General features: G+C 46.0%; 2 protein-coding genes across 2 annotated transcripts; both read left to right on the top strand.

Moving 5' to 3' along the window:
* Positions 1-4024: 4024 nt before the first annotated feature.
* Positions 4025-7420, top strand: LOC101014136 (keratin-associated protein 16-1). Its single transcript, XM_003913033.5, has one exon. The coding sequence runs from the start codon at positions 4046-4048 to the stop codon at positions 5597-5599; it is 1554 nt and encodes a 517-aa protein (XP_003913082.1). The 5' UTR covers positions 4025-4045; the 3' UTR covers positions 5600-7420.
* A 3638-nt stretch (positions 7421-11058) lies between these two features.
* On the top strand, positions 11059-13345 carry KRTAP29-1 (keratin associated like protein 29-1). The gene has a single exon (XM_009190612.3). The coding sequence runs from the start codon at positions 11583-11585 to the stop codon at positions 12606-12608; it is 1026 nt and encodes a 341-aa protein (XP_009188876.2). The 5' UTR covers positions 11059-11582; the 3' UTR covers positions 12609-13345.
* The last annotated feature ends 1274 nt before the right edge of the window (positions 13346-14619 follow it).

The following is a 14619-nucleotide window of genomic DNA, read 5'->3' as shown; positions in this document are numbered from 1 at the left end:
GCCTTTTTATTTCTAGCCGTTCCAACAGGTATACAGTGGCAGGTCATTGTGTTTTCATTTTTTTTCTTTCATTTACGAACCCAGCAGTATTATTAGTGTCTTCTTTTGGAGAGAACCTGAGATTTGACTCTGCCCTGGCTCAGTTTCAGACTCTACTATTTGAGCCATTTTCATTCTGGCTGGAATTGGCCTCCTAGGAACTGGTTCTTTAACCCCCAAGACAAAGCCACAACCAGAGCAGAAGCTGCCAATGGGAAGCACCTGTCCAGAGCCCAGAGAGTCTGCATTGAGTAGCTGTGATTCAGAGCAGCTGATTATCCTGTTGCTCATGGTCATGCCTCCTGGATGCATGAGCGGAGGTAGCGATTTTTGAATTACTGATACAGGCTTGCCCTTCTTAGCTATCCACAGAGGTTCTCATTTATTTGTTTAATAAATACTAATTGTGTGCCTCCAATGTATCAGCTGCTGCTCTGGGTGCTGGGTATACATCTGTGTGTAGACAAGGTCCTTGCCCTCATGGTGCTTATATGAGGTCAAGGGGGTGATAAGAGCTGTAAAGAAGAATAAAGTAGAAATGGGCTACATCGTTGAATGACTTCCTTTTCATTTAGCAGGGAAGGATTCTTCGAACAGACGACATTGCAGCAAAATGGATGGGTTTCTGGGCTGAGAGAGTTTATGAGAAATTTGTTTGTGGGGCGGACTTCCATTCACCGCTGGTTTAGCTGAGGAAGAGAAGTGAATGGAAAAGAGAAGGGTCTCAGCGGCTGCTCTGCCTTTCCCTCCGCAGGCCTGTCCAAAAGTCCTCTTTGCCCACTGCTTGAGAGCCACATTTAAAAGAATGACACTCCCTGTTCCTAATCTTCCATTTTCAGCCACCACGACCCATCTCTCAGGTCTCCGAACCTGCCCAGTTCAGGTTGTTGCCATGAAACTTCTGAGTAACTGCCACAGACCCCTAATGGTCTGCCTGCCTTCAGACTTGCCCTCACCCTCCCTTCTCCACCTCCAGAGAGAGGGCACACATCTTTCTGAAAGGGCAACCCCAATCAAGTTACTCCCCTGCTTAAACCCTTATTATCATTAAAAAAACACAACTTCTTAATCATGGTCCACAAGACCTTTCATGATTGGGTGCCTAGTAACCCCTCTAGCCCCACTGCTTTTCCCTCCTATCCCCTCTGCTTTTCATCCTGGCTATGTTGAATCATTTGCTGCTTGCCAAGAGTAATGTGCTCTATGTCTTTGATTTCCACATCTTATCATTTTCCTGCCTTTATGACCCCCTTTTTGTCCACTCTCTTTATTTTTATTGTTATTTTTTTGAGACAGAGTCTCGCTGTGTCGCCCAGGCTGGAGTGCAGTGGTGTGATCTCGGCTCACTGCAAGCTCTGCCTACTGGGTTCACGCCATTCTCCTGCCTCAGCCTCCTGAGTAGCTGGGACTACAAGCACCCACCACCGCGCCTGGCTAATTTTTTGTATTTTTAGTAGAGACGGGGTTTCACCGTGGTCTCGATCTCCTGACCTCGTGATCCACCCGCCTCGGCCTCCCAAAGTCCTGGGATTACAGGCGTGAGCCACCGCGCCCAGCCCTGTCCACTCTCTTTGAGCCTTCATTTTACTTGCAAAGGCTTCTCTAATTCCCCAAAAACCATGTCTTTTTTTTTTTCTTTTTCTTTGGGACAGAGTCTTGCTCTGTCGCCCAGGGTGGAGTGCAGTGGTGCCATCTTGGTGCACTGCAACCTCTGCCTCCCGGGTTCAAGCAATTCTCCTGCCTCAGCCTCCCAAGTGTAGCTGCAATTACAGGCACATGCCAGCATGCCCAGGTAATTTTTGTATTTTTAGTAGGGACGGGGTTTCTCCATGTTGGCCAGGCTTGTCTCGAACTCCTGACCTGAAGTGATCCACTCACCTCAGCCTCTCAAAGTGTTGGGATTACAGGTGTGAGCCACCATGCCCAGCCTCCAAAAACCATGTCAATATTTCTCCTGGGTGCCTCCAAAGGGAGGGTCTCAGGGAGCTGTCACAGTCAGGCAGTGACCTCTCAGCACTCACAGGAAGCATGGCCACCTCTACCATGTCTGGCAGATGCTGTTCTAGGAAATGCCTCTCCATGCCAGCTATCTCTCTCTGCTGCATCCACCCCCTGCATCCCTCTTTCACAACACTTGCAGTCTGTACCATACTTGCTTATAGATGTGTCTATCTCTCTTCTAAACTTAGGCACCTTGTGGCCAGAATTGCAACTCACTCTTTTTGTATCCATCACACAGAACCCAGTGTTGGCTGAATTGAGTGCGGAAATAAAAGAGAAACTGAGTCAATGATTGCATGAATTAATAAATGAAGGGAGGGATGAATGGATGGCACAATGGACGGCAGAATGCCTCAGCTTTTCCAAGCAAGAGCCTGCCTTTTGTGTTGATGAAAACGCATGGTGGAGGAAAACTAGGCCCTTCACTGAGCAAGATGTTAAGTCCTGGTGTTCAGAAACCTACGATTCATTTCTCCCTTCATCTGTCTCAAGAGTAGCAAAGACGAGTCTCTTGTTTACAAAGTCTTTGAGAGACACACCTGAGAAGTCTCCTGTTTTCACTCTTTACCCTTTGGGTCTTGGAGACTTTTTTTTTTTTTTTTAAAGGAACTGTCAAAATCGTTAAAAGCAAGGAAGACCCTGGAGGTCTAATGAATGCTTGAGGAGGAGCAGAAAGGCTGGGTCACATGCTTTCCAGGGACAGGTCAAGCCAATGTTCTATGCTTATGGGATAGCATGGAGGATGGCGGTGGGCTGAGCCGACGGTATGTGACTTTGACGAAGTCTTCTGAGAAAGGTAGGTCTAGACAGGTTGGTGAGAAGGAGGGACAGCAGCCTTAGATCAGGGACAGGCTGTGTGTGATCTTCAGCAAGTGACTGAAACTTTCTGACCCTCCCCATTTCTTCATTTCTTTTTCTTTCTCTTTTCTTTCTTTCTTTCTTTCTTTCTTTCTTTCTTTCTTTCTTTCTTTCTTTCTTTCTTTCTTTCTTTCTTTCTTTCTTTCTTTCTTTTCTTTTCTTTTCTTTTCTTTTCTTTTTTTTTTTTTTTTTGAGACAGAGTCTATCTGTGTCACCCAGGCAGGAGTGCAGTGGCTTGATCTTGGCTCACTGCAACCTCTACCTCCCAGGTTCAAGTGATTCTCCTGCCTCAGCCTCCCAAACATTTGGGATTAGAGTTGTGCACCACCATGCCTGGCTAATTTTTGTATTTTTAGTGGAGATGGGGTTTCGCCTTGTTGGCCAATCTGGTCTCAAACTCCTGACCTCAGGTGATCCGCCTGCCTCGGCCTCCCAAAGTGTTGGGATTACAGGCATGAGCCATGGTTCCTGGCCCATTTATTCATTTCTCATGGTGGAGAAAAATCTCTGCCTCGTGGGATTGCTGGTGGTTTTAAGTAAGATCATTGCTGTGAGGTGCAGTCATTTAAAATCCAGTCCAGTTGTTCTTCTCCCAACTGAATTCATCACCTCTTCTCTCAATTAATCTCTGTATGTCTATTGTTGAACTTATCATTGTATTGCAGTGAGTTTGTCTACATGCTTATCTGCCCACTAGACAACAAGATTCAAGAGAATGGGTGAATAGGTCTTATTCCTGTGGCATCCTCTGAACCCAACCCAGGGCCTTGTATGGAAGACTAGAAGGTGGATAAATTATAAGTTTCATTCTTCTTTCCCTGTTCACAATGCTCAGAAACATAGATCATCCAGTTTGGAGGTGAGGGTGCTTCTTCCAAGACTACCTGTAGCTCTGAGGATTCCAAATTTAGCACATCAATAAATAAACAGCTTCTTTATGGGTAGATAAACAGCTTCCAGATCAACAAACGGTGGTATAATAAGATGTTCCTCTGCAAACTGGCCCAAACAACAATGAGGAAAAGATGCAGGAGTCCCAAACAGAACACACCAGTGAGGGGATATAAAAGTGAGGGCGTCAGGGAGCTGTCACAGTCAGGCAGCGACCTCTCAGCACTCAGCACAAGGAAGCACGGCCACCTCCACCATGTCTGGTAGTTGCTGTTCTAGGAAATGCTGCTCCGTGCCAGCCATCTCTCTCTGCTCCACCGAGGTGAGCTGTGGAGGCCCCATCTGCCTGCCCAGTTCCTGCCAGAGCCAGACATGGCAGCTGGTGACTTGTCAAGATAGCTGCGGATCATCCAGCTGCGGACCACAGTGCTGTCAGCCCTCCTGTCCTGTGAACAGCTGTGCCCAACCCCTGTGCTGTGAGCCTGCCATTTGTGAGCCTTCTTGCTCCGTGAGCAGCTGCTGCCAACCCGTGTGCTGTGAGGCCACCACCTGTGAGCCTTCTTGCTCCGTGAGCAGCTGTGCTCAACCTGTGTGCTGTGAGCCTGCTATTTGTGAGCCTTCTTGCTCCGTGAGCAGCTGCTGCCAACCTGTGTGCTTCGAGGCCACCATTTGTGAGCCTTCTTGCTCCGTGAGCAGCTGTGTTCAACCTGTGTGCTGTGAGCCTGCTATTTGTGAGCCTTCTTGCTCCGTGAGCAGCTGCTGCCAACCTGTATGTGCTGAGGCCACTTCCTGCCAACCAGTCCTCTGTGTGCCCACTTCCTGCCAGCCTGTCCTCTGCAAATCCAGCTGCTGCCAGCCAGTTGTCTGTGAGCCCAGCTGCTGTTCAGCTGTCTGCACCCTGCCTAGTTCCTGCCAACCTGTGGTCTGTGAGCCTGCCTGCTGTCAGCCGGTGTGCCCGACACCTACCTGCTCTGTGACCAGTGGCTGCCAGGCTGTCTGCTGTGACCCCAGCCCTTGTGAGCCATCTTGCTCAGAGTCTAGCATCTGCCAGCCAGCCACCTGTGTGGCTCTGGTCTGTGAGCCAGTTTGCCTCCGCCCTGTCTGCTGTGTTCAGAGCCCGTGCGAGCCATCTTGTGTCCCCAGCACTTGCCAAGAGCCTTCTTGTTGTGTCTCCAGTATCTGCCAACCCATCTGCTCTGAGCCCAGCCCCTGCTCACCAGCTGTCTGTGTGCCCAGTCCATGCCAACCTACTTGCTATGTAGTCAAGCGCTGTCGTTCTGTCTGCCCTGAGCCAGTTTCCTGCCCGTCTACCTCCTGCCGACCTCTTTCCTGCCGTCCAGGGTCTTCTGCATCTGCCATCTGCCGACCAACTTGTCCTAGGACTTTCTACATACCCAGTTCCAGCAAACAGCCTTGCAGTGCTACGGTTTCCTACCGCCCGGTCTCCCGTCCGATCTGCCGCCCAATCTGCTCTGGACTCTTCACCTATAGGCAGCCATATGTGACATCCATCTCCTACCGTCCCTCCTGTTACCGCCCATGCTACTCCATCCTGCGCCGCCCAGCCTGTGTCACTTCCTACTCTTACCGCCCAGTCTGCTTCCGCCCGTCTTGCACTGAGTCTGACTCTTGCAAACGGGATTGCAAAAAATCCACTTCCAGCCAAGTGGATTGTGTTGACTCAACACCCTGCAAGGCGGATGTCTCAGAAGAGGGTCCCTGCCAGCCCACTGAGGCCAAACCCATCAGCCCAACCAACCGTGAGGCTGCAGCAGCTCAGCCTGCTGCCAGCAAGCCTGCCAACTGCTAAACTGGCTTCAGTCCCCCAATTCTTGCAAAGCAAGCCACCAGCTAGAGACAAAACTACACGGTCCTCCCCAAAGCTCATTATGACTTAGCTAGGAGCTCTTTCTTTCTGCATTGTTACTCACCATCTGCTTACACCTCAAAGAACTCATCAGAAATGTCAGTATCCTTATCACTGAAACGAAGGCCTTCTGGACAGTGAGAGGGAGACATTCCAGGTTCTTGTCTTCTGCTGCAATTAAGCTGAGAAGAACTGCTTTGCCACATCATCTCAGGTCTCTTTCCTGCACGTAGTCTTTTCTGTCACCACGTATGTGCTTCCTTGCTATGCATGCTTGTGTTCCTTAGGGACTTCTCCAATCAAGTAAAACATGTAACTGTCCAATAAAGGTGGTTAAGCTGAAGCGACTTGCTGTTCTCCTTGCTCTTCCATTAATGCCATAGTCTCATCAGTGACTTGCTTCTTCTTCAACAGCAGCTTCATTCAACCATCCATCCACCCACCCATCCCTCAGGCATTATTAGATAGCAGCTAGGTGCCAGGGATTGTGTTTAGCTCTAAGGATAAACAGAAGTCTCAGTCTTTGCTCTCAAGAAGCTCACTCTCTGGTGGGCAGCAAGACAATTATGACATTCCTTTGTGCCAAGTACTCAGAGATAAGCACAGAGCAACATGAACTCAGCAGAGCGTGGTGGGGGAACAAGGAAAGAATTATTGGAGAATGTGATACTGGCATCGAGTCTTTCAGTACGAGCATGAATCAACCAGCTACAAACAGGAAAGGAAAAGTTTTCTAGGCAAAGGAGACATGTACAAGTGAATGGGGCTTGAGAGCAAATTGTTCATTAGGTGAGGCGTGGGCAGAGTTGTTCTTTGAGGAATGAGCCACGAGGTCAGATTGTAGACAGTGATCTGTCTATGTTGGGCCTTGCATGCTAGACAGAGGTGTTTGGGTTTGTTGCAGGACTGACATGAAGGCATCAAGGGGCTGCATGCAGGGAGGTGACAGGAAGAGCACTGGGTTTTGGAACATTCCTCTGGCCTTGGTGTGGAGAACTCAATGGAAGAACATGGTTCTGGATATAGAGAGGCTGGGGAGGAAAGGAAGCCAATTGTTTTTGGATCCACAGTGGAAGAAAAATAAGTGGAGATCAGAGATCATACTTACAGCAGAGAAGGTTGGGTAACTTGGATTTCTTGTGTGAGAGTTTTGTTTATGTTCTCCTAGTTCCTCCAAGATACTCATAGGATAAATTCCATATCTTACAATCTCGAAGGACAGAGTCTCTTCAAAGCAGTAACTCCCTATACTTAGTGCACAGAATGGAGGCCTATTCCTTGTCCTCAAGGTGCAGGTTGAGTCATCAAGAGCACAGTGTGAGGGTCGACCAGGGCTTCTCAACTCCAGCGTTATTGACATTTTGGGCTGGGTGATTCTTTGTTGTAATGGCTGTCCTGTGAATTGTAGGATGTTAAGCAGCATCGCTGGCCTCTATGAACCAGATTCTAGTAGCATCCCTTGAGGGTGATGATCACAAATGTCTCCAGACATTGCCAAACATTGCCTGGGAGTGCAAAAATCACCCCTGTTTGAGAATCACTGGGTCAGACTATGGCAGAGGGAGAAAGTCAGAAGCAAAACTTACCACATTGATGTTGGAGTTACTGTCTCATCAAGCCATTGGGATTTATCATTGTCTCCTTCCAGAGTCAAGAGGGGAGCTGGCCAGCCGGATGCTGTGGCTAATGCCTATAATCCCAGCACTTTGGGAGGCCCAGGTGGGCGAATCATCTGAGGTCAGGAGTTCAAAACCAGCCTGGCCAACATGGTGAAACCCCATCTCTACTAAAAATACAAAAATTAGTTGGTCGTGGAGGCGCACACCTGTAGTCCCAGTTACTAGGAGATTGAGGCAGGAGAATTGCTTGAACCCGGGAGGAGGAGGTTGCAGTGAGCCAAGATCGCACCATTGCACTCCAACCTGGGTGACAGAGACAGACTGTCTAAAAAAACAAAAACAAAAAAACAGAGAGAGAGAGAGAGAGAGAGAGAGAGAGAGGAGTTGGCTAGGGTTTTGAACCTCTGTACCAAGTACTGGACTAAGTATTTCATACGGATTACAGCAATTCTGTGAAGTAATATGTATTCTCTCCTATTCCCTGTACATAAGATGCAGAATTTGAAGGACAAACAATCCAAGTGCCCATCCATGGACAAGTAAATTGTAGTATATTCACACAATGGGATATCATACTGTGAAAATGACTGGACATGGTGACATGCAATAGCATGGGTGAATCTTAACAACATAATGTTGATTGATATAAACAAGCTCCGGAAAACCATACGTGTGTGTATATATTTATGTATATTAATATAATGTGTGTATATATATACACACACTCAAACATACGTGAGTGTATTGTTCAAAAACCGCAGGCACACATATGTATGAGTATACATGCCTTTATACACATACGCACATACACAAACATATATATATACACACACACACATATATGAAGGGAGTGATAAAATTCACGATTGTCATGGCTAATAAGTAACATGCAAATGACTAAAACCCAATTCTTTCCAAAGCCTAGGTTCTGTGTGGATCATCATATGTCTCAATGTGGTCACAAGGTGTCTTTGTTGATACACTGAGTGTTTTTAGTGCCTTGAACTACAGCAAGACAGCTGTTCTTGCGATTGAGAGCTTCCTTTAGGAGGAAAGAAAACAAGAGCAGAATCACTTAGAGAAAAATGGATGTAGAATGGATTGCTTTAAAACTATAAAAGTGGTATAGGATATTGGACTGAAGTTGATGTGATTTTTCAATTATACTCATGTTCCCATTTTGATTGACATATTTGGTAAGACTGAAAGTATTAAATACTTCCTTTGGGAAGATGAAGAGCTTTGGGGTGTAAATATTCAGCAATAAAACACAGTGCATGGATTCCTGCAGATTGAAAGATGCCAACATGAATAGAGACAAGAAGGAGGGCAAAAGAAGTGATCCATGGTGTGACATAGAAACCAGTTGTGGGGAAAAAGGCGTTTCAATGACAGGGGAGAAGGTTTTCCAGACATTGTTCTGATCAAAAACGTTTCTCTTCTTTTTAAAATGAGAGTGAGGAGGGTGCCAAGGAGAAGGCGTTTTGTAGCTGGGGGTTTGCAAAGTACCCTCCAGCGTTTCCAGTATTTTCAATAATTTGTGAAGCAACCAAAACAAACAAACACCCATAAAAAACGAATCTGAGACACGGCAATGCAGTTGATGAAATCGCCGTACTTTGAAGACTTAGGTAAATAGCTAACACATCCAACAGACTGAGTTAGTGGCAGACCCAGAAATCAAGGCCAGCCCCATCTGGCTCCCCACACCGTGATCTTTCCACCCCGTCATGCGCTCCAGTATGAACCAGGCCAGGACGTTGGCAGGTGTAGAACACTGGACCTGGCTAATGATGCGGAGCCAGGACAAGCCCAGAGGAAAAGCAGAAGGGCCAAGAAAGTCCCTCACGAATTCCTCTTGGAAGTGATTGGTTTAACGTTAACACCACTTTTCAGTGATTTTTTTTTTATTATCACTTCTGGCTGTTGTGTTTTTATTTGTATAGAATTCATATGCTGTTGATGCCCTGCGGTGGGTTTGATCCTTCTTGATGAAATATTTGGCAGTTTTTAAATTTTCCAAAATTAAAAGACTGTGTTTGAGTGTATTGATAAGCAGAGGTAAGTACTCACACCAGTGTGGTCTAGTTGCTGATTACAGTCACTGGAATGGGCGGAGGATCCCCAGGATGGGGCCTGGGCAACCTGCCCACGAGCCGGCCTGCTGCCATAGGAGTGTCAGCCTGCAGCCACTATATCAGTGTCGCCCTCTCCCTGCCTCCCCAGAATCAGGGGGTCTAATAGGTGGTTAACATCAGGGGTTTGGCAGTCAGACAAAGCTAGGTTTGAATTTTGTTTCTATGCCTTATCATTTGCAAAATTTTGGGAACATGATTTAAAATCTGTAAGTTAGTTTTGCCACTTCTTCCGGTTTTTTCTTTTCTGTTCTAAAAAAATATTGAGAGGAACCAATTTGGGGGAGATTTTAGGCTTCCTAAAAAGGCCAATGAAGTTTTACATTTTAATATTAACTTCGTTTTAAACTTGGTTTCTTCTGTATTTGTTACTTTTTTTTTTTTTTGCCACTTCTAACATAGTGATGACAATTATACTTACTAAAGTCATTGTGAGGATCCAATGAAAAATGCAGTCAAGGGCTTGGTCTAGTAACTATGCAATAAATGAAAGTCATTTCTATTGTTATCATTAGTAATAGTACAGTAAACAAGTTTCAGGAATGCTAAATGGGAAGGTTTTAAAAAGAGGTGGAGCAGCAAAAGAAACTACCATCAGAGTGAACAGGCAACCTACAGAATGGGAGAAAATTTTTGCAATCTACTCATCTGACAAAGGGCTAATATCCAGAACTTACAAAGAACTCAAACAAATTTACAAGAAAAAAACAAACAACCCCATCAAAAAGTGGGCAAAGGATATGAACAGACATTTCTCAAAAGAAGACATTCATACAGACAACAGACATATGAAAAAATGCTCATCATCACTGGCCATCAGAGAAATGCAAATCAAAACCACAATGAGATACCATCTCACACCAGTTAGAATGGCGATCATTAAAAAGTCAGGAAACAACAGGTGCTGGAGGGGATGTGGAGAAATAGGAACACTTTTACACTGTTGGTGGGATTGTAAACTAGTTCAACCATTATGGAAAACAGTATGGCGATTCCTCAAGGATCTAGAACTAGATGTACCATATGACCCAGCCATCCCATTACTGGGGATATACCCAAAGGATTATAAATTATGCTGCTATAAAGACACATGCACACGTATGTTTATTGCAGCACTATTCACAATAGCAAAGACTTGGAATCAACCCAAATGTCCATCAGTGACAGATTGGATTAAGAAAATGTGGCACATATACACCATGGAATACTATGCAGCCATAAAAAAGGATGAGTTTGCATCCTTTGTAGGGACATGGATGCAGCTGGAAACCATCATTCTTAGCAAACTATCACAAGAACAGAAAACCAAACACCGCATGTTCTCACTCATAGGTGGGAACTGAACAATGAGATCACTTGGACTCAGGAAGGGGAACATCACACACCGGGGCCTATCATGGGGAGGGGGGAGGGGGGGAGGGATTGCATTGGGAGTTATACCTGATGTAAATGACGAGTTGATGGGTGCAGCAGACCAACATGGCACAAGTATACATATGTAACAAACCTGCATGTTATGCACATGTACCCTACAACTTAAAGTATAATAATAATAAATAAATTAAAAATAAATAAATAAATAAATAAATAAATGTAACCCAAAAAAAAAAATAAAATAAAATAAAATAAAATAAAATAAAATAAAATAAAATAAAATAAAAAGAGATGGAGGCACTTAAGTGTCCCTGGGTTCCATGGACTAATTTTCCATTTCCCGTCTTGACACCCCCTCCCCAAACTGGGTCAAGGCTTCATTTCTGATTGAACAGCGCAAAGCTGCGTTCCTGGAGGAAGAGCAGGGCCGCTCTGGCTTGGTAGAGGCCTCCTGATGAAAGGTTAGTGCCAGGAAAGGCCTGCTTCAGTAAGGCTGGGGAGCAACCTGTAAAAGAGACAGCTCATCCAAGAGCAGGCGCAGTGTCAACAAATCCAAATGCAGTGCAGAACTCCCGACTCAACAGACACATTTTCAAAGTTGGAACAACATCTCCCAGGCTCCTGAAGCCTGTTAATCAGATGTTTGCATGCAAGTGAGTAAAAACAATAACAAGGAAAGATGCTGCATGTCGTGCCACCACCCCTAGTGAAGGACTATAAAAGCCCCTCTGTATCAGATGTCTTTCAAATGCACGTATACTGAGCTTGCGACTTCCCAGAAAGGTCAGCACCAGCACCATGGCAGACAGCTGTTGTCCTGGAAACACCACAGCCATTCCAGCTGTGCCCACCATCACCACATACCCAATTAGAAGCGACTTTCGGCATGCTCTCTGTTTGCCTAGTTCCTGCCACAGCAGAACGTGGCAACTGGTCACATGCCAAGAAAGCTGTCAGCCATCCATTGGTGCCCCAAGTGGCTGTGATCTTGCTTCGTGTCAACCTACCTGCATCCCAGCAACGTCTTGTGTGGGTTTTGTTTGCCAACCTATGTGCTCCCACGCAGCCTGCTATCAGTCTGGCACTGGTCAGCCTCCTTGTCTGGTTAGCTCATGTCAGCCATCCTGCTCGGAATCTACTTGTTGTCAGGAAAAGTGCTGCAATGCCAGTCCCTGCCAGCAAAAATCCTGCCAGGAACCTGTCTGCATGTCTGGATCATGTCAGGCAGCTTGTGGCCAATCAGTCTGCTGTGATGCTGGATCCTGCCAGCCATCCTGCTCTGAAGTGACCTCCTGTCCGGAAACTTCTTGCCTACCAACCGTCTGTACAGTTAGTCCATGCCAACCAACTTGGTGCCAAGGAAGTTCATGTCAACCCGTCAGTGGTGAAGGCCAGCCCTGTAAATCAACTTATTATCAACCCATCTGCTATATTTTCAAGCCTTGCCAATCAGCCCTCTATATGCCTGTTTCCTGCCAGCCATCGACTTGTGTGTTCAGTTCTTGCAATACTACTTGCTGCATGCCTTCCCTTTGCCAGCCACTTCACTGCCAACCGGCTGCTTCCACATGCTTCATCTACCAGCCAGTGGCTAACTGCCAGGTCCCTTGTTCCGCAAAGGACTGTTGCAAACCAGCTTCCTGTGACACTGTGATTTCTGGCCAACCAACCTGTGATGGACCCACTTCCTATAACCAGAGTGGCTGCAAATCAGCTTGCTGTGTGACTGGTTTAGGCACATCACCCAGTGGTGCCTCCAATTGCTTGCCAACTTCATGCCAATCCAGCTGTGAGTCCAGCTTCTGCAAGGCAACACTTTGTTAATGGAACACTCTTCACACCTCCTCTGAGAGTCTGCCACTGTCTATAAATGCATAGCCATCCCTGGGTGCCTGCCTCCCACCGAGTACAAATGCTGCCTGCTTTCTAACTTTACCGTGAGTCTACCTCCACATTCTTTCCAGGTGCTGACCAGGTAACTTGTCCAGGCACAAAGAGATCTTTCTTAACCAAGAATAACCTTTCAGCAACCATGGACTACCACACTGCTGCTTGCATTTCCTGATGATGTCAAATCATGTCACTTTAGCAAATCCTCTCTTGTTTATCTTTCTTGATGCTGCCTGGTCTTTCAGAAGACCCCTTTGCTGCTAGCTGCTAATAAAAATGTGACTGGTTAAGTATGATAAATAAGACTCTTGGAGTGCTTTCATTCCTACGCTCACCCCTATGTAGATTTCCCTCAGGTCACATTTGAGCACAATGAGCTTGAGTCATCTAAGTCAGTGGGTCTGCATTGGTCTGCAAGGGTAGCTGGTGTCTAGGATTATGGATTCTCCCGCTGGACGAGAGTAAGGGCGAACAGTTCACTGGCTTCCAAAATTTTCAGCACCAAGGATTCTTTTGAGCTGAGTGGGCTCACTTTCCCCACAGTGAGTAGACAGGAAGTCAACAGCAAAAATGGTTCTGGAAAGCCACAGATGAAAACAAACATGAGGTATTGGCCATGGAGAATTGCTTAGGGTTAATTCAATTTTTTTTTTTTTTTGAGATGGGTTTTTGCTCTTATTGCCCAGGCTGGAGTGCAATGGCGTGATCTCAGCTCACTGCAACCTCCACCTCCCAGATTCAAGCAATTCTCCTGCCTCTGCCTCCCGAGTAGCTTGGATTACAGGCATGTGCCACCACGCCAGCTAATTTTTGAATTTTTTTTTTTTTTTTTTTTTTTTTTTAGTAGAGACAGGATTTCTCCATGTTGGTCAGACTGGTCTCAAACTCCTGATCTCAGGTGATCTGCCCACCTTGGCCTCCCAAAGTGCTGTGATTACAGGCATGAACCACCACGCTCGGCCAAGATTCATTTTAACGATCAATTTACCTAGTTACCAATTTAAATAAAATTAAAAACTCTTTAGAATTTTTTTGTCAGTTTGTTTGCTGCTTTTTTGACACTTTAAGAGACAGTTTTAAGAACAATTAGTTGAAGGGAACTTAAATGGGTAGGCTGATTTTCTTTTGGGGAAATCTTAGGGGAAGATTTACAGTGTTTTCTTGCAGCAGTGGTACAGGGTCTTTCCTCCAGGGGATTCAGCCTCTCCTGTAATCAAGGAGTTCTGTGTCTGTGAAATAATTTAGATCTAAAATTGCATGAAAGGTCATGACCCTCTACTGCGACAACTCAAGTCACAATGTTTGGCTACCAGGCCCTAAGTTTGTTGAGTAGACCAAGTTATGCTCTAATAGGCCACCTACACATTTTGTTTCTAGGGACGCTATGATCAATGAGCCACTGCCAAAGAGCCCCGTAGGCCAAGGTACTTTGATGGTTGGTATGTTCCTCCTGTCCTTCCCAGTAGATGTGCCTACCTTATCTTTTGGGGTGGGTAAGTACTGCTAACTTTTCTCTGCTGCTCTGGGATTCCCTACTCCCATCTGATACCAGGGAGTCCATTTGGAGGAGGTCAGCCCCTACCATCTGGCCTACAGTGAAGAGTTAACTAACACAAAGCTGTTCAAGGACTCCTCTTGTTGATGTATTTCTCAATGAAGGGGGTGTCTTCTAGGCTTTTATGTGGAACATAGTTGTGGGGTGCACACTGCGTATGGTAAATGCAGTCTAATGTTCTCTTTCCCTGCGCCTTTGGTCTCTCTCCTCCACATCATGCTAGAGAAGTTCTGGCATCTCAGCCTCATTACATGTAGATCACTGTTGAATTCAAGTTTCAGTCCATTAAACAAGCTATTTTAGCCGCCTCCAGTTGCATGGTTAAATGTGATAAATCTGAAATCTCTAGTGAGTGCCATCACATCAACAAATTTGGGTCAATCTGGTGTT

Source organism: Papio anubis, chromosome 17 (genome assembly GCF_008728515.1).
Source record: "Papio anubis isolate 15944 chromosome 17, Panubis1.0, whole genome shotgun sequence".
NCBI classification, from domain to species: Eukaryota; Metazoa; Chordata; class Mammalia; order Primates; family Cercopithecidae; genus Papio; species Papio anubis.
The sequence above is the reverse complement of the archived record's forward strand: the minus strand, read 5'-3'. Positions and strand labels throughout refer to the sequence as shown.